The following is a 23,493-nucleotide window of genomic DNA, read 5'->3' as shown; positions in this document are numbered from 1 at the left end:
TGCTTCCAGCTTCCTGTGACCGCGCCAGGCGAAGGAGTCTGACCTCCAGCTCGACTCCTCTGCGTTCAGACGCTCCTCCTCCTCCTGCGTCTCCGCCTCTCTCTCTCTCACCTGGGTGAAGTCGAGTCTTCTCTGCTGTCTCCGTCCAGACATCAGTGGACTGACAGTGATCACCCCGTGCTTTTAATTTGAAAGGATTCACAGGAACTAGATGGCACCCATGAAGTTCAAACCGTCTCGTCGTTTTTACACACGGTCACATGAGCTGCAGATGTCGATGACGGCGTGTTGGTTGGTTGCATTCTGGGTATTTCTCAGATGTCGGAGGGGTCCAAGGGGGAAGAATCTGAAGGCGGCGCCGTGGCGTCAGCGTGAACACAGAGCAGAAAACAACAAACGCAGACGGAGTTAGACGCCGCTCTCCCTTTCAGGAAGTTGTTGCTCCGCCTCTTTGATTTTATGGTCGACCTGCTTACACTAACCGCCGCTTTAATCAGCTCCCGCTGCTCCGCTCGCCGTCTGTCATCCTCTGATGAGCTGCGATCAGGAGCACGCTGTCCACATGATCAGCCGCCGCTCTCTCATTTCTCCACTTAATATAGAGTTTGACCTTTCAGCCGCCGCCGCCGGTCAATACGCTCTCTCTCTCTGTCTATGGAAGGTGCGAGCTGGCTCTGTCGGTAAATAAATGTGTTAATTAGACGGCGAGCCAGCGACCTCTCCGTGATGCTCCCATCATCTGTGCAGCAGGAGGTCGTTAAGTCCAAACGCAGAGGGAGGGCGGCCATCTTTCTCCATGCAGGAGAGATTAAAGCTGAACGTAACGGCGGCCCCGTAGATCACCCACACACTCCACGTTGTGCCTCCTCAACGCCACTGTGACCTCAGACTGGAGCGCCGATGCTGGATCCTTTAAAGGATACGATGGGCGGAGCTTCTTTACGTCACAGACGAAGGAAGCGGTGGATTGAAGACGCTCCGTCACTGTTCGAGTCTTTACAGAGTCAGCACGCCAAAGAGGATGTGCTCATCAACCAATCAGATCACAGTGTGAGCCCAGTCTGGATCATGTGATGTCACACTTTAAACTGTAACCGACCTCACTGAAGAGTTGAGTGATGTCAGACTGGACCTGTGAGCGTCACGCTCCGGCTCTTCTGCTCACACGTGTGATAGGCGTGTGATTCCATGTGGAGGTCGTTCTTGATCAATAAACGGATTGATCTCCTCGCCGCTGTTTCCTGCAGCTGACGCTCCGCCTCACATTCCTCTGAACGCCGCCGTGCCACAGGAACTCAGCCTGTTTGATTTGCATTTAAATGGATTTACTGTCCGCGGACGGCGTGACGGGCGGCCGGAGACCGACCACATGATCACATGATCACAGTGTGTGCCTGAACACGGCAGAGAGAGGAGGAGCTTCATTACTGACAGCCAACAGGTATTAATATGGTGTTATCATCCCGTCTCCATGACAACCATGCTGCAGACTCGCATGACGGTGGACCCGTGTGGACTCTAACACCTGTGACTTTCAGGAGTGCAGGTGTGAAGTGGATTCAGTCCCATCGGGTCCTGGAGGGACAGGTGTGGAGGTCTGGTTCTGTCTCAGGACCGCGTCCCTTCTGGGTCACATCCATCGCCCTCTCCTCACAGCTGCTGGAACAAACATGGTGTTTGCTGGCTGAACCTCCACATGTGGAGCAGCAGGGGCCTCGGTCCCCGATGGCCCCCGTGTGCCAGAGTGTGGGCGAGGGTCCAGACTCTGTGCTGTGTGCCCCCGACGATAAGCTGTCGACCTGCCAGAGAAGGAGCTTTGTACTGCTGCAGGGACCCTTTCTCTCCCTACAGCAGAGTCCATGTTGGCTGGACCTGGACCTGGACCTGGGCCTGGGAGCCGGTCCTGGACCTGGGAGCCGGTCCTTTGGTCACTAAATCAGAAAAGAAGCAATACCAATATTTGATGCCTCAAACTTCAGATTTTGTTGCCGTGGTAACCACACAGGTTTTGATATCTTTGGATTTCTACCAGATTCATTTTGAAGTTTAAATTCAAAACTCATCCGAAGCGGCTCTTCAGTTTCTGTCCTCCACATTTCAGTTCATCGATCCTTCCCGCACAAAAAACAAATAAACAGTTGATGCAAATAATCAACAAAGTTGAGACGAGTCCTTTTTTAAAGTGAACAGGTGTGAGGATGAAGGTCCTGGCCCTGAGAACGCCTCACAGCTTGTGACTTTCTTCCCGTCTCCTCGCCTCCTCTCAGGACTGAAGGGCCTCGTCTGTAAACAAAGAAAACGTCTGGCAGCTGCTCTGATGGAAATCTGAACAGCTCCTAATGTGTTTTTCAGCAGCCGCGTTATCTCAAAGGCACACTATCAAAACAGAGTACATAATGAGGCTGGATAATCCTGTCCGCTCCGCAGTAAACAGCGCCGGGCCCGCTGATGACCTCAACCGCCGCTGTCAAGTGGTGGCGGTGGCGCTCTCAATTAAATCCTGCCAGACGAGAGAGAGAGAGAGAGAGCAGCGAGCGCAGAGATCCTCTGATACAGGAAGTCATCGCAGCACCACCTCCAGATCACAAAGCTAACATTTATTTCCCTTCTTCACTCTTTGTGCACCAAACACACACACACACACACACACACACACACACACACACACACAGCACGCCTCTGCACGCCTCGGTTACGCCTACATGACATTGAGGTTGCAGTTGAAACATCACAGGGGCGTAAACATCGTAAACACACCAACCTGTAGAGTCGCCCCCTGCTGGTCATGAGAAACAATGCACTTTATTTTTTACATTTAAATCCTATGAACATGTTTTGTTTGAGGAGTGAAATAAAGGTGATATTTCAGTTTGTTTCCTCTATCTCAGGCTCTTTTTAAACCCAACAGTGTTCCCGAAGTTTCCCTGAACTTTCTCCGTGTGTGGATGTGCTGAACACGCGGCGTGATCGTCTGACTCGCGCTGCGCCGCTCCAGCTGTTAAAAGACCGTTTAACAAAGCGCGCACAAAATCTGAGCTCTTCTAAAGTCTGTTTTTAAAACACTCCGGGGAAAGATTTAGAAGATGTTTGCACTTGGATGCAAACATCTTTCAAACCCTCGCACGCACACACACACACACACACACACACACACACACACACACACACACACACACACACACACACACACACACACACACACACACACACACACACACACACACACACACACACACACACACACACACACACACACACACACACACACACACACACACACACTCGGTGGTGATTTGCGTAGCTTTGATGTGCTGCGGTTTGGAGCTGCAGAAAATTGGGCGTGCATCAGGGAGCCCGTGTCCTCTCATCATGGTGTCCGAGCGCCATTAGAGCGTCTCTGTGAGGATGAAAGGTGAGCGGCGAGTGGACGCTGATGAAAGCTGGCTCCGTCTAATTTAAGTCAGCAAAGATATCTGGAGAAAAATGTCTCGTTAAAATGCGTCCCCTGACAACGCCATTAACGACTCCTGGTGCAGAGCGTGTCTGATCTGGACTCAGTGTGTCCAGCAGAGACTCTGAGGTTGATCCACTGATGAAAAATGAGTCATTAATTGTCTGGTAGCTCTGGTAACCCCGCCCACTCTGGGACGCCGTTTCTAGGGGCGACAGTGTGAGAGACTTTCCATACTGAAGAAAAGACAGATAAATGAATCCTCTTCAAGATGCAAATGGTGACATTGACAGGAAGGGAGGAGCTAAAGGATGAAAGGGGGCGTGTCCAAAAGGAGCAGAAATACATCGGGGTGTCATCTGCAAAAACATCTGTTTTATATTAAATGTTAAAGAGCCAGTACGCAGCCGTGTGGGCGGCCATTTTGAATATTTAAAGAGTTCGAAGATAGCTCATCAACTCAGTAGTTCTGACAGTCGAGAAGTTTTCAAAGCTTTTTGAAGGATCCCGACGTCAGCCAACGCTTTTTTAATTTTTTACAGAATAGAGTGAGTCAGTCTTTGATGCACAACAGAACAAAACAATCAGTTTTTATTATTGAAGCGAGAAGAAAAAAAAGCTTTTTAACTCTTTTCTCCAAGAATACAAAGGTGTTAAAGAACGACGTGCACTGAGCTGTTTTCTCTCCTCGTATCTTAAAATCCATAACTGAGGGCCGCTGATGGTTCCCCGTGTGATCAGCCCCGAGATGACGGCGGCGACACAGCCTGAGTGTCCATGTTGAAAATTGAGTCTGGAGTTAAAGTGCTTCTGTGTCTGAGTCGGACTCCTCTTTCAGCATTTTAACGAGTTCAGAATCGGCCCGGGAAATGAATACAGAGCTTATTCTCCCACATTCAGGGAAATAGTGAAGAAGCAGAGTGAGCTGAGACGGAGATAAAGAGGAAGTGTCAGACGTGTCATTACATTCATGTCACAGTACGGGGTTAAATCCCCGAACATCCCACAAGGTCCTTTTACAACATTTAACGCTGGTTTGAAGTTTTATTTCCAGGATCCTCAAAGACTCTTTGAGACGTTTGGATCAAAAATGTTCCTGCAGCCGCAGGATAGAAAAGACTTTATTCACACAAAGTCAGACCCCGGAAATATATTTACTTACATCAAGAAACGTTCCAGCTTCAGTCTTGTGCTGGTATTGACCAATAATCTCAAACGTCCTTCTTCTTTAGGAGTACCAAGGATAGCACAGGCACATGATGCAATTAGCCTAGCTTAGCACAAAAACATGAACGCAGTCGCTCGCATATAACTGAATAACCATGAGGTGATATTTCTATCAAATCCCCCCTGAGCCATGTGTCCAAGAGTTAGAAAGACTAAAAACCCGCTCAGTTAGCCGTGTAGTTAGCCACTCAGTTAGCTGTGTAGTTAGCCACTCAGTTAGCCGTGTAGTTAGCCGTGTAGTTAGCCACTCAGTTAGCCGTGTAGTTAGCCACTCAGTTAGCCGTGTAGTTAGCCACTCAGTTAGCCGTGTAGTTAGCCACTCAGTTAGCCGTGTAGTTAGCCACTCAGTTAGCCGTGTAGTTAACCACTCAGTTAGCTGTGTAGTTAGCCACTCAGTTAGCCGTGTAGTTAGCCACTCAGTTAGCCGCGTAGTTAACCACTCAGTTAGCCGTGTAGTTAGCCACTCAGTTAGCCGTGTAGTTAACCACTCAGTTAGCCGTGTAGTTAGCCACTCAGTTAGCCGCGTAGTTAACCACTCAGTTAGCCGTGTAGTTAGCCACTCAGTTAGCCGCGTAGTTAACCACTCAGTTAGCCGTGTAGTTAGCCACTCAGTTAGCCGTGTAGTTAGCCACTCAGTTAGCTGTGTAGTTTGCCACGTAGTTAGCTGTACCATTAGCTAGTGACGCACACTGTCCAGCTCTCATGCTTGTGTTCGCGAAGGAGCTCCGTTAGCCCTTTAGCTATCTCCATCAGAGCGCCACTCACACTGGATTCAAACATCTGTGTGTGTGTGTGTCTGTGTGTGTGTGTGTGTGTGTGTGTGTGTTCAGTCACACACGGCGACCCGGTCACGTTAGGACTTTTAATTGATCAGGAGTTCATATTCCAGTGTGTGAAATAATACTCAACTCTCCAGATTTGATTCTAATAAAACAGCACAGATTGTTGTTGAGTTAGCATGAAGAGCACCCTGGAGGTCACCCTTTAAATTCTGTCTTTAATTAAGGAGTGATTTGCTCTAACGTCTAGATTCAGATATCTGAAGCGTAGATTCAGGGACGTTAAAGAAGTTTAAATCCGAGTCTCCTCTGGGTGAGCTCAGCTCTCCTGCTGATGTAACAACTGAGATGTTGCTTCAGCACAGACTTTGTGTTGCTACATATTTAAAGCTAACCGTTGCTACATTGCGGAGACGTAAATCGGACCCACTCGAGTTACTGAAACGTCGATGTTCTTGTATTTTTCAGCAGCGCCTGCAGCCTGTCACGCTCCGTGTTCACTCGGGCGGCTCGTTGACTTATTCAAACCTGTAAATGTTTCACCACTTTCTTTCTTTCTGCTGCTCGATCAGTCGCTCTGCGTCTCTGAGGATGTCGGACGTTAGTTTTGCAGATTTTTTTCATTTGTTGTTTTTTTGGTGTTGATGTGCAGGATGAACGTGGCGGCGCTGCAGAGTGTGTGTCCTGCTGTCATCACGTTCTTTAACCCCCCCCCCCCCCCGTCATTCACTGTCTCCCTGCAGGGGGGCCTGGTCTCGGCTCTCAGCCTTGAGAGGTTTTAAATGAGTGACCTTTGAGACAATCAGAGGTGCCCCGGCTCTGAATGGCGAGCGGCGGCGGCCCCCGGGTCCTGGTGCAGGCGGCTGCTCGGCTGCCTGTGGATTACATTGATCCTGTGAAACAAAGGGGGCCCGACACGCTCATTGTGCGAGGGGGGGGGAATTAATAAATAACAACATGTGAATAAATGCAGGAGGAGAGTTTCCTCTCCGTCAGCAGCTTTCTACGCTCGAACCAAAACAGGAAGATCAACACAGACTTTTCATGCTCTGGGTAAAAATACAAAAAGTGAAGAAGGTGGAGTAATGGCCGACCCCCCCCCCCAGCTCTGTGGATGGATAATAGAGCGCTCTAATGGAGGTTTTTTGAAAGGGGGGTGGGGAGACTTAAAGTCTAATCCAACTATTACAGCGTGTTTTAGATGTTTCCTCTGAAAGAGTTCAAACTAAGCTGCAGACTTTTTGTTTCCCTTCGAATATGAATCATAATCTGCTTTTCTTTTTCCTTCCGATGTTTATCAAAGCGTCTCCTTTCCTGCAGCCGGCACGCTCTCAAACAACACGCCGCCTGTGCACAAATCCCTTTATTTTATTTTATTCTTCAGTGGACATAAAAAACAAGAAGAAGCCCCCGCTCGCCGCCTCACAGACCCCTCTGTAGTGAGTAGAGAGGCATAAACAGGCAGCAGTGTGGCGAGGAGGAATATGAAATATTTAGAGGCTCCTGGTTTCAGCAGCAGTGTGAGGGTGAAGCGGAGGGGAAACACATGTACTTATCTCTGCTTTGGAAAATGTATTTTTCCTTTTTACGCTGAAGAGGAGGAGGAGGGGGGGGGGGGGGGGAGGGAGGAGGGGGGGGGGGGGGGTCAGAGACACTGAGTGTGAAGGGAACACAAAGTGGAGCAGCTTTCTGTTTCATGATAATGAAGCATTTAAAGGAGCAGTACGTAACTCTGACTCCTCCTGTTTCAAAAGCTTCAGTGTTTAGCCAGCTCTGGTCCAAACCAATCCAGACCATTCAGGACCAGAATCCAAAGTCTCTCTAACTCGCCCATCTCTCTCTCTCTCTCTGTCTCATTACAGAAGCTGGCGGTCAGGAGTTGTCCTGTAGGGACGACTAAGCCGCTCTCCCTCATCAAACCTCCCGCTCAGAGCATCGCCATCTCGGTGGTGCCGGCCAAGGCTCCCGTTTCCATGGTAACAGCACACATTAACGGCCAAAAGGCGGCGAGCTCGGAGCCACTCCAGACGTCCCCCATCAACCTCCAGACGGGCGGCAGGGTGGGGACGGCCGGAGTCCACCCGTTCAGCAGCAGCAGGAGAGCCGCAGAGCTGCCCGCCGCTCAGGTAAAGGGGGAGGGGCTTACTGAGGGACGCAGACGCTTTGAAACAGGAAGTTATCTGAACACAAAGAGTTCAGACGCAGCAGGGTGACTCGTGGCGTTTGCTCTGCTCGTCGTTTCGTACCATGTTTTTTTTACCTCCATCGTTCGTCATCAGCTACATGAAGAAGAGCCGCGTTGTGTGAGTGTGAGGAGGAGACACACACAGGTGTGTGTGTCTCCTCCTCACTCTGTATTCAGCACACAGCTCCACACTGTTACTGTAATTGCACGGCCCTGTGCAGCGAGGGGGGTCACTGGGGCCCTCGGGCTCCTGTTTTATGAGTCATCTGTCCGTCCATCAGCTGAGAGAGAGAGAGAGAAAGACACACACAGTGAGTGTGAGGATCGTCAAGTCAGCAGTAAAGCATTATGGGTAAAAATGTTACTGTCACTAAGAGAATAAAAACAGGTGATCTGATTTCTTTAAGCAGCTGATAAATAACCAGATCGATGTACCTGTGCTGAAGTGTGTGTGTGTGTGTGTGTGTGTGTGTGTGTGTGTGTGTGTGTGTGTGTGTGTGTGTGTGTGTGTGTGTGTGTGTGTGTGTGTGTGTGTGTGTGTGTGTGTGTGTGTGTGTGTGTGTGTGTGTGTGTGTGTGTGTGTGTGTGTGTGTGTGTGTGTGTGTGTGTGGTCGATGAGGGTCAGGGAGTTCAGGAGTCGCGTCGGGATGCAAACCCTGCTCTGTGATTGGCTGATTCCTGCTGTGTGTCTGTGTGCACGTGTGACGTTGCTGTGTGAGTCTGTGGTTATGATTCAGAGCAGGTCTGATTTTCTCTCTCTCTCTCTCACACACACACACACACACACACACACACACACACACACACACACACACACACACACACACACACACACACACACACACACACACACACACACACACACACACACACACACACACACACACACACACACACACACACACACACACACACACACACACCTCCCCCCGCCGGGTGCAGGAGGTGAGCAGGTCAGGCTGCAGGATTGTTTTTGGGCTCTTTACGGCTGTATTGTTTAGAGAAAGTGGGCACTCTTCACCCAGCTGCCAGCCAATAAAGGAAGTACCCCCCCCCCCCCCCCAACACACACACACACACACACACACACACACACACCTCAGGCCTCCAGCTTTTCTTACCACCATCAATCCTGAGTCGTAAAGGCTCGACCAATCAGAGTGTGGAGAGAGTAAAAGGAGAGGAGGGTGGGCAGCAGGTCCCTCAGACCACCTGGCTGCTCACACACACACACACACACACACACACACACACACACACACACACACACGTTTCTCCTCGACTCTCCTCCAGTTTTACCTCCACATGGATTAATAATCATGACTTATAGAACCAAAAGGATTCACAGAGACAGGAAGTGAGGAGCACAGCAGGATAAAGGCCAAACAGGAAGTCGTCTGCAAAACTAAAATACCTGCAAACAGATGGAGAGGCAGCTGAACCCAAGTAGAGACGAGAAGAGGATCCTTACATCTGTCTCTCAGGCTGTGGCTCAGCGGTAGAGTCCTGCTCCCTTCGTTGGTCTGGTGTCTGGAGACGTGCCAGGTCTCTACTCGAGTCCTGCCTACGTGCCCTTGAGCAAGGCACCAGCTCCCCGTCCGATGTTGTGTGTGAGGCAGACGCTGAACTTTGTGACTTATTTGTTTTCTTTGTGTAGTTGATGTTCCAGAGAGCTCAAACGGCTCGTGCTTCAGTAGAACCAGATCACATGGTGTTTAAAAAAGGCTACACACACACACGCACACGCACACGCACACGCACACGCACACACACGCACACACACACACACACACACGAGGTGTTTGTTGTGCCGTGTTTAGCGCTCGGTTAGCTCGCAGCAGAAGAACAAAGAAAGTGTGAGGAGGCCGAGGGTGTTTGAAAGTGTGCAGCTTTAACGCTCCTCCTCAACAATCTTCATCCTCTTTAAACAGCAGCCAAGGTCATCTGCTCCCCCCCCGTCCCCCCCCTGTCCCCCCGTCCCCCCGTCCCCCCCCCGTGTCCCCCCCTGCCTTCAAGGGTCTGCACTCAGACTCTGAATGACAAACAGAGGAAACGTTCAGTGACGGTACAGAACACGCCGTGTGTCGGCACGATGAGTGGGACTATTTATCAGCCGTACACACACACACACACACACACACACACACACACACACACACACACACACACACACACACACACACACACACACACACACACACACACACACACACACACACACACACACACACACACACACACACACACACACACACACACACACACACACACACACACAGAGAGTTCGGTGCCTTGAAGACTACATGATCCTCCTTAAATCTTTCCTTCATAAAGTTTGAGTCTTGATCTAGTTGGAGTCCTGGAATATTTCCAGGAGTCCTTGAAGAGGTGCTTGGAAAGTCCTTGAAGTGATTTGGACACCTTGAGCTGAAGGTTTTTTTTACCAGGAGACCTGGAAATGTTCTCCTTGTAACCTCGTACCAGCTGGAGTCCCAAAACAAGTTTTTATCCCCCCAGAGAGCAGACGGGGCGTCGAGCGGCGCCCTCTGCTGGCTGCTCCGGGGAGTGCAGGTCTGTGTTGGTGAACCTCAGAGTGTTTATACTTTGTTTTGTTTTTAATGGATCCTTTAAAGAGCTTCAACCCGTGACGACATGTTTTCCTCCTCCTCCTCCTCCTCTTCGTCTTCCTGCTGTGCTGACACGTCTCTCTGTAACCCTGCGTCTCGTCCCTCGCTCTGTCTGCAGAGGACCTTCTTGATTGTCTTGTCTGACTGCAGCTTCGTGGCAGAGCTCCGTCTGTCCGTCGTGCACATGAACTTGTTGATGTGTGACATTGAGAAGGAGCTCTGAGGCTCGGAGGCCTCGGAGCTTTAGTTTGGAGTTTCAGTCCTTCTTTAAATCTCCGTCCTCAAACTGCAGAAGAAGAAGAGGACGAGGAGGAGGAGGAGAAGAGAAGGTGCTTAGGTTTGGAGAAAAAGAGGAAGCAATTACGGAAATGAAAGCCCTCGCACTGCAAGAATTTCATCTCTGCAGTTGCCATGGGAACAGGCCGGGGCAGCCTCCTCCTCCTCCTCCCCTCCCTGAGCTGCTCTGCAGCACAATACGACAGAACGAAGGGATTTTCACAGAAGAAGAAAAGGGGGGGGGGGGGCAGGTTCAGTTCAGACTCATGGTTCAAGTCGTCTTCATTTAAATAAAAAAAAAAACAGGAGAGCGTCACCGTGTCCTGGAGATCCTGAACGCCTCAGCAGCTTCAACCTGTTCACTCTGACTCAGATTATAATCTGTAATCGAACAATATGAACGCCTGTACGTTACCACGGCAACACAGACCACAGGGGTCAGACACACGGGGAACCATCACACTTTCTGAGTGATTTCCCAGCATGCACCTGGTGTAAGGTGCACAGTGTGGTGTATTTGGAGCTCCCCTTGTGGTCAGTGCTGGTTACTACAATAACAACAACAATAAGTTGAGGAGGATGGTTTGTACTGGTCAGACTGGTGTGAAGAGCTGCTTGTGTTTGTGTTTCAGATGTTGGGAACTCTCACCGCTCTGCCCATCAAGGTGCCTCAAGTCAGCTCGCTGCACCGGCTGGCAGGACAAGCCGCCACTCTGCTACCTCAGGTAACGTGTGTGTGTGTGTGTGTGTGTGTGTGTGTGTGTGTGTGTGTGTGTGTGTGTGTGTGTGTGTGTGTGTGTGTGTGTGTGTGTGTGTGTGTGTGTGTTTGTGTGTGTGTGTTTGTGTGTGTGTGTGTGTGTGTGTGTGTTTGTGTGTGTGTGTGTGTGTGTGTGTGTGTGTGTGTGTGTGTGTGTGTGTGTGTGTGTGTGTGTGTGTGTGTGTGTGTGTGTGTGTGTGTGTGTGTGTGTGTGTGTGTGTGTGTGTGTGTGTGTGTGTGTGTGTGTGTGTGTGTGAAAACAAAGTGTATTTGTTGTCATGGTGACAGACGTCAGTCAAAAACAAATTAACAGTGTTTGACTGTGTCCAGCAGGTGGCAGCACAAACCACAGAGTGAATGAGAAGATGTTATTCAGTGACCCCGAATCAATCAATCAATCAATCAGGATCTTTCTTTACTAACATTTCTCTTCCTCCTCCTCCTCGTTCTCCTCCTCCTCCTCCTCGTTCTCTTCCTCCTCCTCCTCGTTCTCCTCCTCGTTCTCTTCCTCCTCCTCCTCGTTCTCCTCCTCCTCCTCCTCGTTCTCTTCCTCCTCCTCCTCGTTCTCCTCCTCGTTCTCTTCCTCCTCGTTCTCCTCCTCCTCCTCCTCGTTCTCTTCCTCCTCCTCCTCGTTCTCTTCCTCCTCCTCCTCGTTCTCTTCCTCCTCCTCCTCCTCCTCCTCGTTCTCTTCCTCCTCCTCCTCGTTCTCTTCCTCCTCCTCCTCGTTCTCCTCCTCGTTCTCTTCCTCCTCCTCCTCGTTCTCCTCCTCCTCCTCCTCGTTCTCCTCCTCCTCCTCCTCGTTCTCTTCCTCCTCCTCCTCGTTCTCCTCCTCCTCCTCCTCGTTCTCCTCCTCCTCCTCCTCGTTCTCTTCCTCCTCCTCGTTCTCCTCCTCGTTCTCTTCCTCCTCCTCCTCGTTCTCCTCCTCCTCCTCCTCGTTCTCTTCCTCTTCCTCCTCCTCCTCGTTCTCTTCCTCCTCCTCCTCGTTCTCCTCCTCCTCCTCCTCGTTCTCTTCCTCTTCCTCCTCCTCCTCGTTCTCCTCCTCTTCCTCCTCCTCGTTCTCTTCCTCCTCCTCGTTCTCTTCCTCCTCCTCCTCGTTCTCTTCTTCCTCCTCCTCCTCCTCCTCCTCCTCGTTCTCCTCCTCCTCGTTCTCTTCCTCCTCCTCCTCGTTCTCTTCCTCCTCCTCCTCCTCCTCCTCCTCCTCCAGGTCAGGCCAAAGACCCTCATCCCTGACAGCCTCCCTCACGCTCCCTGTCAGGATCTGCAGCCGCTCAGCCTGCAGAGAGCCACCGCCGTGGTGAGTCCTAAGAGCGGGGGTCCCACGCTGCCCACCGCCAACAGCACCTTCAGCCCCCAGGCCAACGGACAGAGCGACGGCTCGCCGCCCTCGGCCCCGCCACACAGCCAGTCGGTGGTCACAGACTCCAGCGGCCCCGCCCAGCATGCCACGGCGGGGCCCGGCGTGGCTTACGCCATCATCGCCGCCTCCCCTGCCACCGGAAACGGCGTGTCGGCCGTCAGCGAGGCCGTCAAGGTGAAGTCCTGTCACGAGCTCGCCGTCTCTGAAAACAAACTTAACCACTTCCTGTAACTCGCTCTCCGTCTGCGTGCGTCACCAGGTCATCATCATCCAGCCTCAGGCGCCCAGCAGCATCGAGGGCTCTCCGGCCGCTCAGGCTGACCTCCCCTCACAGGAAGCTCCGCCCACCCCCAAATCCCCCTCCCAGAAAAAAGACGAGGACCCCGAGGTGAGACGACAAGCGTCCAATCAGAGATGCATGTTGTGACCACGCAGCTTCTCACACGCTGACTCCTCCTCCTCTTCTTCCTCTCTCACAGAAAATCGCCTTCATGGTCGCCCTCGGGCTCGTCACGACAGAGCACCTGGAAGGTGAGTCAGCAGCTTCACGTCCTTAAAGGGCCGGGCGCCGCTCAGGTCGGGCCGGGCGCCGCTCAGGTCGGGCCGGGCGCCGCTCAGGTCGGGCCGGGCGCCGCTCAGGTCGGGCCGAGCGCCGCTCAGGTCGGGCCGGGCGCCGCTCAGGTCGGGCCGGGCGCCGCTCAGGTCGGGCCGGGCTGAAGCTAAACGTTGTTTTGTCTCCGAGCAGAGATCCAGACCAAACGCCAGGAGAGGAAGAGACGAAGCACGGCCAACCCGGCGTACAGCGGCCTGTTCGAGCCCGAGGTCAGCAGCTCATCCAATCACATCGTGTCCCCTTCAGGGTCCTCACCATACCTTTTAAACCTCCACAGTTACCATGGCAACTAATCCAGATAACGGCTGATTTGTGGTTTTTGGACGATCAAAGACGTTGAGATCTCTTCCACGGCGTCTAAACGGACGCCGTTCAGACGCCGTGGAAGAGATCTCCTCGCCTTAGGTCTCCTCGCCTCCTCACGCCACTCGCATGCACGAAACGAGACGTTTTTAAAGTTTTCCCCACGCCGCCGCTCATTAGCACGCTCTCATGTTGCTCTCCTTGTGTCTTCTCTCCGCAGCGTAAACGTCTGGCGTCACATTACCTGAACAGCTCGCTCTTCCTGTCAGCACGAGGTAAGAACACGCCTCCCCAGCGTGCGCCGCGAAACGCTGTCACTGAAAACACACACACGCACACACACACACACACACACACACACACACACGCACACACACGTGCACCATATTAAACCTGATCATCACGTCTTTAAAGGGACAGTTCAACAATCACAGAAATGTTGAACTGTCCCTTTAAATGACATCATCAATCTGTCTGCTGCTTCGTGTGTGTGTGTGTGTGTGTGTGTGTGTGTGTGTGTGTGTGTGTGTGTGTGTGTGTGTGTGTGTGTGTGTGTGTGTGTGTGTGTGTGTGTGTGTGTGTGTGTGTGTGTGTGTGTGTGTGTGTGTGTGTGTGTGTGTGTGTGTGCGCTTCTGCCACTAACCTCTGCTCTGCTTCGTTCACATGCTCAGACTCTGAGGATTTCTGCTGGAAGGTAGGTACCACCACTGATGATGTCACACTTCTCCTCTGTCCTGATTGGTTGATGAACTGTTGCTTTACGTCGTCAGAGATTTAACGGCGGCTGTCACAAACAGTGACTCGTAGAGAAGTCGGTGAAACTGCACGTTGTCTCCACGGAGACGGCGTGCACACATAAAGACAGATTGTAGCGTTCTGATTGGACGACCACACGTCACAAATATGAAGCAGCTGTTGGTTCGAATCCGGACGGCAGTTTGACCCGTGTGTGTGTGCGACAGGAGGACTTGGAGCATGACGAGCACTGTGCCGTCTGTAAGGAGGACGGCGAGCTGCAGCCCTGCCACAACTGCCCCAGAGCCTTCCACCCAAACTGCCTCCACCCGCCGCTGAAGACGCCCCCGAGAGGACCCTGGTACTGCCCCAAGTGTCAGAAAAAGGTACTGCACACGCCGGCTTCAGCCCCGCTGAAGAGCAGAGCGACACATTTGATTGGACGAGCAGTGAACTTCCTGTGTGAGTAAGACCTGCTGTGTCCTCAGGTGCTGAACAAAGAGAACATGTCGTGGCCACAGAACTTCGTCCAGTCGTACGTCACTCACAAGACGGGTAAGAAGCGGCGCCCGCCATCACGGCCTGTAAAGTAAGAGTGTGTGTCTGCATGTGCTCATGGTGTGTGTGTGTGTGTGTGTGTGTGTGTGTGTGTGTGTGTGTGTGTGTGTGTGTGTGTGTGTGTGTGTGTGTGTGTGTGTGTGTGTGTGTGTGTGTGTGTGTGTGTGTGTGTGTGTGTGTGTGTGTGTGTGTGTGTGTGTGTGTGTGTGTGTGAGCAGTCAGGCAGGAGGAGAAGCGACGGCTGCTGAGACGGAACAACGAGCTGAAGAACGAGTGCGCTCACCTGGAGGAGCAAGACAAGAAGCTGAGCAGCACGCTGCAGGTAAGAGCGGCGCTCCAGCTCACCGAGGGTTAGAACGCCGTGCAGGCGTGTGGCGCCCTGTTCTCACGCTCTCTCCCGCTCTGTCTCTGCAGCAGTGCATGGACCTGAGGGAGCGCCTGCTCGGCCAGCAGAGGGACACGCAGGCGTCGCTCGAGCGCCTCAAAGCGCTCATCCGCCTGATCCAGCGCGACCAGCTCATCCAGGTCACCATGACGACCACCGCCACCATCGCCGCCTCCCTGCTCTCCCAGTCCTGGATCAAACAACCCACCAGCATCGCCGCCGCCGCCGCCAACCCGGGGCCCTCGGCCACGCTCCTGCAGAAGAGCCACGCCCACAGCCAGGACGACGCCAACAACTAGCCCCGCCCACGGCCGCCATGATTCCTTTTTACCTGAAGATGATATCGAAGCGTCTTTTCTGCGAGAAGCTGAAAGAAGCGACACAAACTGAGAAAGCAGAGTCTCTATCCTCCACGATTCAAGTATTTTTTAAACCCAACACCTACAGTGCTTACGAGATTTCTTTTTTTAAGTTCTTTTCTATTTATTAACGTTCTTGGCCTTAATGTATTTATTACACAACGTTAGCAGACAGCGCCGCCAGCGCCGCCGCCGCGCGGTGCGAAGGACGCGTCCCTCTTTGAAACACAGGTGGAATAATTGTCCTGCGTAGAGTGAGAGAGAGAACAGTAGAGCTAGTGCTAGTAGAAGAAACACAAAGCATTGTGGGAAGGGACGGGACTGTACAGTGATATATGGGAGTAGATGTTTTTGCCATAAGAATTCAGGAAACGTTTCATCAGTGTGTGTGTGTGTGTGTGCGTGTGTGTGTGCACACACACACGAGCCTTCAAACAAACAGAGAGGAACTTTGTTCAGTATTAAGAGTCAAAGAAAAAAAGTATTTAAGATTAAAGAAATTAGCCTTTCTAGTGGAGAGTTTAGTATTTTCATGCTGATGCCTGTTGATGCGTGTCTTCACGGGGATCACTGTACATACGCTGTATTATCGTCTTTATTCACCATCACAGACCGACGCCCACTCGTTAACCCTTTGTGCTCCGTCTGACACGTCCCAGGTCACCTGCTGATGATGTCACAAGTCGGACGCCGTGGTGTACGACTCATCGTCCGGATATTTCTCCAGTCAAAGATTGAATCTGAGAGTTGTTGTGTTACACGAGTGCTGTGGCCAGCAGAGGGCGCTGTACGCATCATCGCTCTGCAGAGTGGCGAGCGGGCGCCTCGTGTTTGCTCGTCGTTGGTGTTGCGTTTTGATTGGTCAGACGGAGAACAAAGAGTTAAACAGGAGGAGGGACCAAAGTGGGTTTGTTTTTTTTGTGTTCACAGCTGCACTCCAACACGAACACGCCGCCGAGCTCAGGCGGCGTGCGATGCATCCATTCAGTCCCTCCCCCCTTAAAACCAGTATGAGAAAATATGCCAAAAAGTCGTTTGTTTGTTTTTGTACTGGGATCGCTCATGTCTCGAGTGCTTTCTGTTCCTCCCTGCCTCTTTTATATTTTTGGCTTTTTTACTCTTCGTGTTTTACGGACGTTTGAACGGCGCCGAGCCCGTTGATCTGAACACTGCCTCAAGTACAAATGGTTTTTTAAATCCAGAGTTTTTTGTCTTTTTCATTTTATAAAACACCGGTCAATCAGAAGTGGGACTCCAGAGTCAAAGTGCAACAACACCTTTTGACTGTAGGTGGCGCCAGAGAGGACAAGATGGCGTCCTCCTCCCTAACGAGCCAGGAGGGCGCCGTCGTGTCCTGCTGGCCCCGCCCGTCTCGCTAGTCTTCCTGCTGGTCCAGAAAGGTTCAGTTTAAGTGTAAAAACCTGTAGATGTAGATCTTTGTTTTCTTTCTCAAACCGCCCTCGCCACGCCGTCGAGGGGCGGCGTGCTGCCACCCGTCGATGCACAGACACGAACAAACGGTCGAGGAAAATGCCTTTAATGGGAAAAAAAAAAAGAGGAAAGTTTTTGATTTAGTTTGAATCATATCAGCGCTCTCTGTACGGCACAAACCTTTCAACACGTATCACTTCATCACGCACGCTTTCAGGGCCGGCGAACAAAAAAAAGGAGGTCAAAAAAAACAAAAAAACGGCGAGCAATACCCCACCAGACCCGTTGGAAACAGCTCGGAGCGTTTTGAAACTTTTCAGAGGTCACAGATTTCCTCTGAGGCAGAACGTGTTGCACGATGCAGAAAAGGAGAAAATCTCGATATCACAAGAAAACGACAACAGATCCGGTCTGTGAACCTGTCGCCGGGCGGACCGCTCCGACCCGACCCGACCCGCTCCGACCCGACCCGACCCGAGCGCTCCGACCCGACACATTCACATCTCAACCGCTCAAACTTCACTCTGAAAGGTGCACAGACCAGATCGATGTGAGCTCGTTCTCTTCACAAATATCTTTATCAAACACAGAGCCCGGAAAGTGTCAGGACCACTGCCCGCTTCCATCGCTGCAACAAACCCAGGGGCGTCCAAAACGGCCTTCAAAGCCCCGCCTACCTTCTCTGGTCCAATCAGATCCAGAGCATTCAGGAGCAGAATCTAAAGTTAGAAGGAGGACATACTGGCTGCTGCAGGTTTCCTTCATGATCACACAGGAAGAGAGCAGCTCTCTGATTGGCTGATTGATCACAGGGTTAGAGAGCAGCTCTCTGATTGGCTGATTGATCACACAGGAAGAGAGCAGCTCTCTGATTGGCTGTCTGATCACACAGGAAGAGAGCAGCTCTCTGATTGGCTGACTGATCACACAGGAAGAGAGCAGCTCTCTGATTGGCCGTCTGATCACACAGGAAGAGAGCAGCTCTCTGATTGGCCGTCTGATCACAGAGGAGGGGAGCAGCTCTCTGATTGGCTGTCTGATCACAGAGGAGGAGAGCAGCTCTCTGATTGGCTGTCTGATCACAGAGGAGGGGAGCAGCTCTCTGATTGGTCCGGGCTCTGTGTCTGTATTAAAGCAGCAGAAAGATGAAACCTACCATGCCTTTATGAATGAATCATGATCAGTGTACGGCGTGACGCATATCCCGTCCTCAGCATATCAGCGCTCCGTAAAGAATCTAACAAACCCTCCGTCATCCGTTTCTAGAACTCTTCTCCGGGAGAAACTGTGCAGTGCTTAAACAGATCTATTTTAATACACGACACGACATTTGAACAAAGAAGAAAAAAAAGTTAGAACATTTTTATATTCTTTTATCAAGGAGCAAAAAAAAAAAAAAAAAAAGAAACCGAACATTTTGAGGTTTGTTTTTTTATTGTTTGCTGGTTCTGCATTCGGACTTCAAGCTTGCAACGTGCGATGTGTTATTTTTGCCATGAGGGGGCGACGAGGAGACGACGACACGTTTAGATGGGAAATGAAATGTCTGTTGAAGTAGAAGTTTTTGGTTGGTCATTAATAAGGGGACTGTCCAGTGGATAGTGTGTATAGGAAAGTGTTTGTCTTAAATATGCCAATGTAGTTTTTTTCTTCTTCTTTATGATGCATTAAAAAAAGTGGATCGATGGAAAAGTCGGCGAATGATTCAAGAGTAGTCTCACTTTTTTGTACCGAGTTCTTACGAAAAATGGAATCATTAATAAACAAAAGTTCAAGGACAAAACGTTTGACTGGAGCGTCTGTTTGCTCAGGAAGGTCACATGACCTCGTCATCATCAACACCTGACAAATCAGTGTCAGAGCTCCTCTTCAACATGTGTGGCAAATCCACTCTGTGCAGGTTCAGGGGGGGGGGGGCTCACCTGTGCAGGTTCAGCGGGGGAGGGGTCGCCTGTGCAGGTTCAGGGGGGGGTCGCCTGTGTTCAGAGGGGGGTCACCTGTGCAGGTTTAGCGGGTCACCTGTGCAGGATCAGCGGGGGAGGGGGTCACCTGTGCAGGTTCAATGGGGGAGTAGGTCACCTGTGCAGGTTCGGGGGAGGGGGTCACCTGTGCAGGATCAGCGGGGGAGGGGGTCCCCTGTGCAGGTTCAGCGGGGGAGGGGGTCACCTGTGCAGGTTCAGCGGGTCACCTGTGCAGGTTCAATGGGGGAGTAGGTCACCTGTGCAGGTTCGGGGGAGGGGGTCACCTGTGCAGGATCAGCGGGGGAGGGGGTCCCGTGTGCAGGTTCAGCGGGAGGCGAACACGGCGTGGTAGTGCTCGATGAGGATCTCGGTGAAGACGTTGACGGGGGTCAGAGCGTTCAGAGAGAAGGAGCCGTGACGAGGCCACAGCAGGTTGACCCCGAACACACACGCCAGGTTGGACGGACTCATCTTGTTGACGATGCTCTCCTGAGACACCTGGAGAAGGTCGAACACGGTTTAATGAGGCGCCATCGACACGAGAAGGTTTTAATAAAACAAGAGCAGAGACGCACCGCGTGGAGGAAACACAGCAGGAACTTTGTCACCACGAAGTTCTGTTCAGGAAGACTCTCCATGATCTGTTTACACCTGCTGACCCTCAGGCTGCTCTCCACACCTGTAACACAGCATCAGCATCAGCATCTTCATCTTCATCATCTTCATCAGCATCACCATCATCTTCATCACCATCATCACCATCATCACCATCATCATCATCATCATCATCACCATCATCATCATCATCATCACCATCACCACCATCATCACCACCATCACAATCATCATCATCACCATCATCATCACCATCATCATCATCATCATCACCATCATCATCATCATCAGCATCTTCATCATCATCACCACCATCATCATCATCATCTTCATCATCATCACCACCATCATCATCACCATCATCACCATCATCACCATCATCATCATCACCATCATCACCATCACCACCACCATCATCATCACCATCATCACCATCATCATCATCACCACCATCATCATCATCACCACCATCATCATCATCACCACCATCATCATCATCACCATCATCATCATCACCATCACCACCATCATCATCATCATCATCATCATCATCATCATCATCACCATCACCATCATCATCATCATCACCATCATCACCACCATCATCAGCATCTTCATCATCATCACCACCATCATCATCATCATCTTCATCATCATCACCACCATCATCATCATCATCTTCATCATCACCACCATCATCATCATCATCACCATCACCATCATCATCATCACCATCATCATCATCACCATCATCATCATCATCATCATCATCACCACCATCATCATCATCACCACCATCATCACCATCATCATCATCACCATCATCACCATCATCATCATCATCATCATCACCACCATCATCATCACCATCATCATCACCATCATCATCATCACCATCATCATCATCACCATCATCATCATCATCATCATCATCACCATCATCACCATCATCATCATCATCATCATCATCACCATCATCATCATCATCATCATCATCATCATCACCATCATCACCATCATCATCATCATCATCATCATCACCATCATCACCATCATCATCATCATCATCATCACCATCATCATCATCACCATCATCACCATCACCATCATCATCATCATCATCATCATCATCATCACCATCATCACCATCATCATCACCATCATCATCATCATCATCATCATCATCATCACCATCATCACCATCATCACCATCACCATCATCATCATCATCACCATCACCACCATCATCATCATCATCATCATCACCATCATCATCATCATCACCACCATCATCATCACTGTCCGGCCTCTTCGTCACTCACTGAGCAGCTCCAGAACCGGGTTGTAGACTCTGAAGGTGAGCAGAGGTTCAGGAAGTTCTCTGAGGAACGTTTTGAGGATCGCGGCGGGAACGTGCACGTCTGAGAACTCGTCGAAGTTCACCGGTTTACCTGCAGACGTTCAAATACAAACTTTATTAACAAACCGCACGAGCACAAACGGGAACATCATGTGACACACACACACATTGAATCTGCCATGTGTGTGTGTGTGTGCTGCAGCTCAGTTATCATCACACACACACTCTGATCTCCTCTGCCTGTCACTGAGAGATAACAAAAGCCCCTGCCGCTGAGATCAGGAGACCCCACTCACCCAGGTTGTAGAGTTTCTGAACGTCCTTGATGACCTGAACACGCGGCGAGCGTCTGAAGATCCCCTCCGTCCTCAGGCCTACACACACACACACGCACACACACACAGAGAGAGAGCCTGCAGTACTCGTTTTAAACACTAGGGGTCAGAGTGTATTCTGCTCACGTCTCACCTTTGTCCTTCAGGTAGGACACGGTCTGAGCGAGGACGGGGGGGATGGCGGCGTCTGGGTTCTTCTCTCTGATGCTGCGGGACAGAAGGTTAGCGTGCTGCACGGAGGCTCACAGAGTCACGTCAGACGTAAACAAACACTCACTACTGCAGGCTGACGCCGAACTGCTGCGTGGGCAGGGGGGGGCGCGCGGGGGGGGTCTTCCTGGAGGGAGGGGGTCCGCCTCTCTGAGCGGCTCGCAGCTTGTCATCGTGCCTGAGAGAAACACACAGACTGTGATGATGGCGTTACGGTAACGGCGTACGGTCGGAGGTCGGAGGTCAACCTGAGGACGTCGGGCGGGACGACCAGCTGCTCGTAGTTCAGGTGATCTCTCAGCTCGGACAGGAAGTTCACGTACATCAGCTTCTTCCCGAACTTGTGACTGTGAACAAAGAACGGAGACAGTCTGAGCGCCGACCGCCGAGTCCGACCGCCGAGTCCGACCGCCGGCCCGTTTGTTGTTTTTACCTGATCAGAGGTTTGAAAATGTTCCAGACGATTCTGATGAAGTTTGTCGGATGGACGACGTACAGAGTCTTCAGGTTCTTCTTGTATCTGAAAAACAAACGCCATCAGCCTGCTTGCAGAGGTGGTCATACTGGAGCCCGGTGAACGCCACCGTGCTGGGGTCACCTACTTTCTGTCGAACTCGCCGTACGCTTCTCGTAACCACTTCAGAGACGGTTTGTTGCTGCTCCTCAGACCGTGATGGAAGTAGACCAGGATGTAGTCCATCTCCACGTACTGGTCCAAGGTGAACTTCAGAAACCTGCACACAAGACAGGAAGTCACTGCTGGCTCTCACGTCTGTTCGACCAATCAGGGGAGAGCTGGGCTGGACGGGAGGTCATCACAGACGTACTCGAGCAGGCGCCGGTGGTTCAGCTGGTGAGACGGCGGCAAACAGCAGCTGCTGAAGACGATCAACTTCCTGCCGTAGTTGTCGTCACCTGGAGAGAAAGAAGAGGACTTTAAGCCCCGCCCCCTGGCGAGCCCTGATGACATGTCTGATAACGTTTGGAGAGAGAAGCTTCACTGACCGCAGACCTGGATGATGCCGTGGCGAGCCACGTCGTAGTACGGGTGCGAGGGATCCGGACTGGTGGAGCTGCTGGGAGGAAGTGAGGCGGCGTCTGAGACACACATCCGATCCTCCTCTTCCTCCTCTTCCTCCTTCTTCAGCTCTGAAACCAAAAACAAACACTGACTCCTCCACCCAGCACATCAAAGAGGAAAGTCCCGGAGCCGGGCCGGGGGACTGGGTGGATCTGGTTCAGGATGTTTGGAATAAACACAGAGTGGATCTGATAAGAGACAGGAAACGATGGACCTGAAGAACCGCTTGGTGCTTTCTGTGAGAGCGCCGGGCGAACCGGAGCGACCTCGAGGGGTTAAGTGTGACATCAAACAGGAAGTGAAGCAGCTTCAGCTTCAGACAAACAAACATGTGAATAAGAAGACAGCAGTCAGGAGCAGGTCAGCCATGAATCAACTCTTCCTCACCTATTTCTGCCAGCTGCTCGAGGTCGGACGCTGACGTCATGGTCGGAGTCTGTTCGAGGAGGAAACACAGAAACATGAATCAACACGAAGTCAAGATTTTCAAATGATTTAAACTGTTAAAGTCTTTGACAGGCTGCTGACAGAGAGGCACGTGAGCACCTGGAAGTCATAAATAAATAAATAAATACATCATATATAAAATATGTAAAAATCAGATAAATATATAAATGATATATTCCATAGATTAGCTCAGATTAAAGATCCAACTTTAATGACGTCTCTGACAGTAAATCTCTTTATTAACCCCCCCCCGGGCAGCTGTATCAGGTAAACACTAACTCACGCGCACTCACGCGCACAGCTAACACAGCTGGTACACGTCAGGTGCGCGCGCTGTCCGCTCGCAGGTATGATGCTAACTGTTTTTAGCATCGTAGCAACACCTGTGCAGGTTAACAGGCTCGTTAAACTTGAATTAATCCTCCACTAAAAGTCCAAATG

The 23,493-nt window shown here is 51.2% G+C and overlaps 2 protein-coding genes across 2 annotated transcripts in view; one reads left to right on the top strand and one right to left on the bottom strand.

Annotated features, from left to right (window-relative positions):
- Positions 1 to 18,752, top strand: part of phf21b (PHD finger protein 21B) — a 35,311-nt gene extending 16,559 nt beyond the window's left edge. Inside the window, exons 2-13 of the mRNA XM_079334774.1 lie at positions 7,320 to 7,583; positions 11,178 to 11,270; positions 12,507 to 12,833; positions 12,919 to 13,047; positions 13,139 to 13,190; positions 13,405 to 13,481; positions 13,796 to 13,850; positions 14,247 to 14,269; positions 14,538 to 14,696; positions 14,799 to 14,865; positions 15,087 to 15,190; positions 15,283 to 18,752. Coding sequence (XP_079190900.1) covers positions 7,320 to 7,583; positions 11,178 to 11,270; positions 12,507 to 12,833; positions 12,919 to 13,047; positions 13,139 to 13,190; positions 13,405 to 13,481; positions 13,796 to 13,850; positions 14,247 to 14,269; positions 14,538 to 14,696; positions 14,799 to 14,865; positions 15,087 to 15,190; positions 15,283 to 15,552 — 1,620 coding nt within the window. The 3' untranslated portion in view covers positions 15,553 to 18,752. The remainder of the gene's footprint in view (positions 1 to 7,319; positions 7,584 to 11,177; positions 11,271 to 12,506; positions 12,834 to 12,918; positions 13,048 to 13,138; positions 13,191 to 13,404; positions 13,482 to 13,795; positions 13,851 to 14,246; positions 14,270 to 14,537; positions 14,697 to 14,798; positions 14,866 to 15,086; positions 15,191 to 15,282) is intronic.
- A 376-nt stretch (positions 18,753 to 19,128) lies between these two features.
- On the bottom strand, positions 19,129 to 23,063 carry LOC306817695 (rho GTPase-activating protein 8-like). Its single transcript, XM_079334783.1, has 12 exons — positions 22,993 to 23,063; positions 22,530 to 22,673; positions 22,352 to 22,439; positions 22,127 to 22,258; positions 21,958 to 22,044; positions 21,773 to 21,871; positions 21,592 to 21,702; positions 21,448 to 21,521; positions 21,276 to 21,353; positions 20,942 to 21,070; positions 19,580 to 19,683; positions 19,129 to 19,502 (listed from the first exon to the last, which is right to left on the bottom strand). Exons 1-12 carry the CDS (start codon positions 23,030 to 23,032, stop codon positions 19,329 to 19,331), a joined length of 1,260 nt encoding a protein of 419 aa, XP_079190909.1. The 5' UTR covers positions 23,033 to 23,063; the 3' UTR covers positions 19,129 to 19,328.
- Positions 23,064 to 23,493: the final 430 nt, after the last annotated feature.

The sequence above is a fragment of the Symphodus melops genome (assembly GCF_947650265.1).
Source record: "Symphodus melops genome assembly, chromosome: 22".
Taxonomy (NCBI): domain Eukaryota; kingdom Metazoa; phylum Chordata; class Actinopteri; order Labriformes; family Labridae; genus Symphodus; species Symphodus melops.
This window is presented reverse-complemented; position numbering and strand designations above follow the sequence as displayed.

What these genes read in the sequence shown, in the direction of transcription:
- LOC306817695 (XM_079334783.1), bottom strand. Translation starts at nt 23,032, where the DNA reads ATGACGTCAGCGTCCGACCTCGAGCAGCTGGCAGAAATAG. An exon ending in TCAGAAACTCTACAACCTGG is followed by an intron (nt 21,071 to 21,275) that starts GTGAGTGGGGTC and finishes GAACGTCTGCAG; the next exon opens with GTAAACCGGTGAACTTCGAC. An exon ending in CCCGGTTCTGGAGCTGCTCA is followed by an intron (nt 19,684 to 20,941) that starts GTGAGTGACGAA and finishes GCTGTGTTACAG; the next exon opens with GTGTGGAGAGCAGCCTGAGG.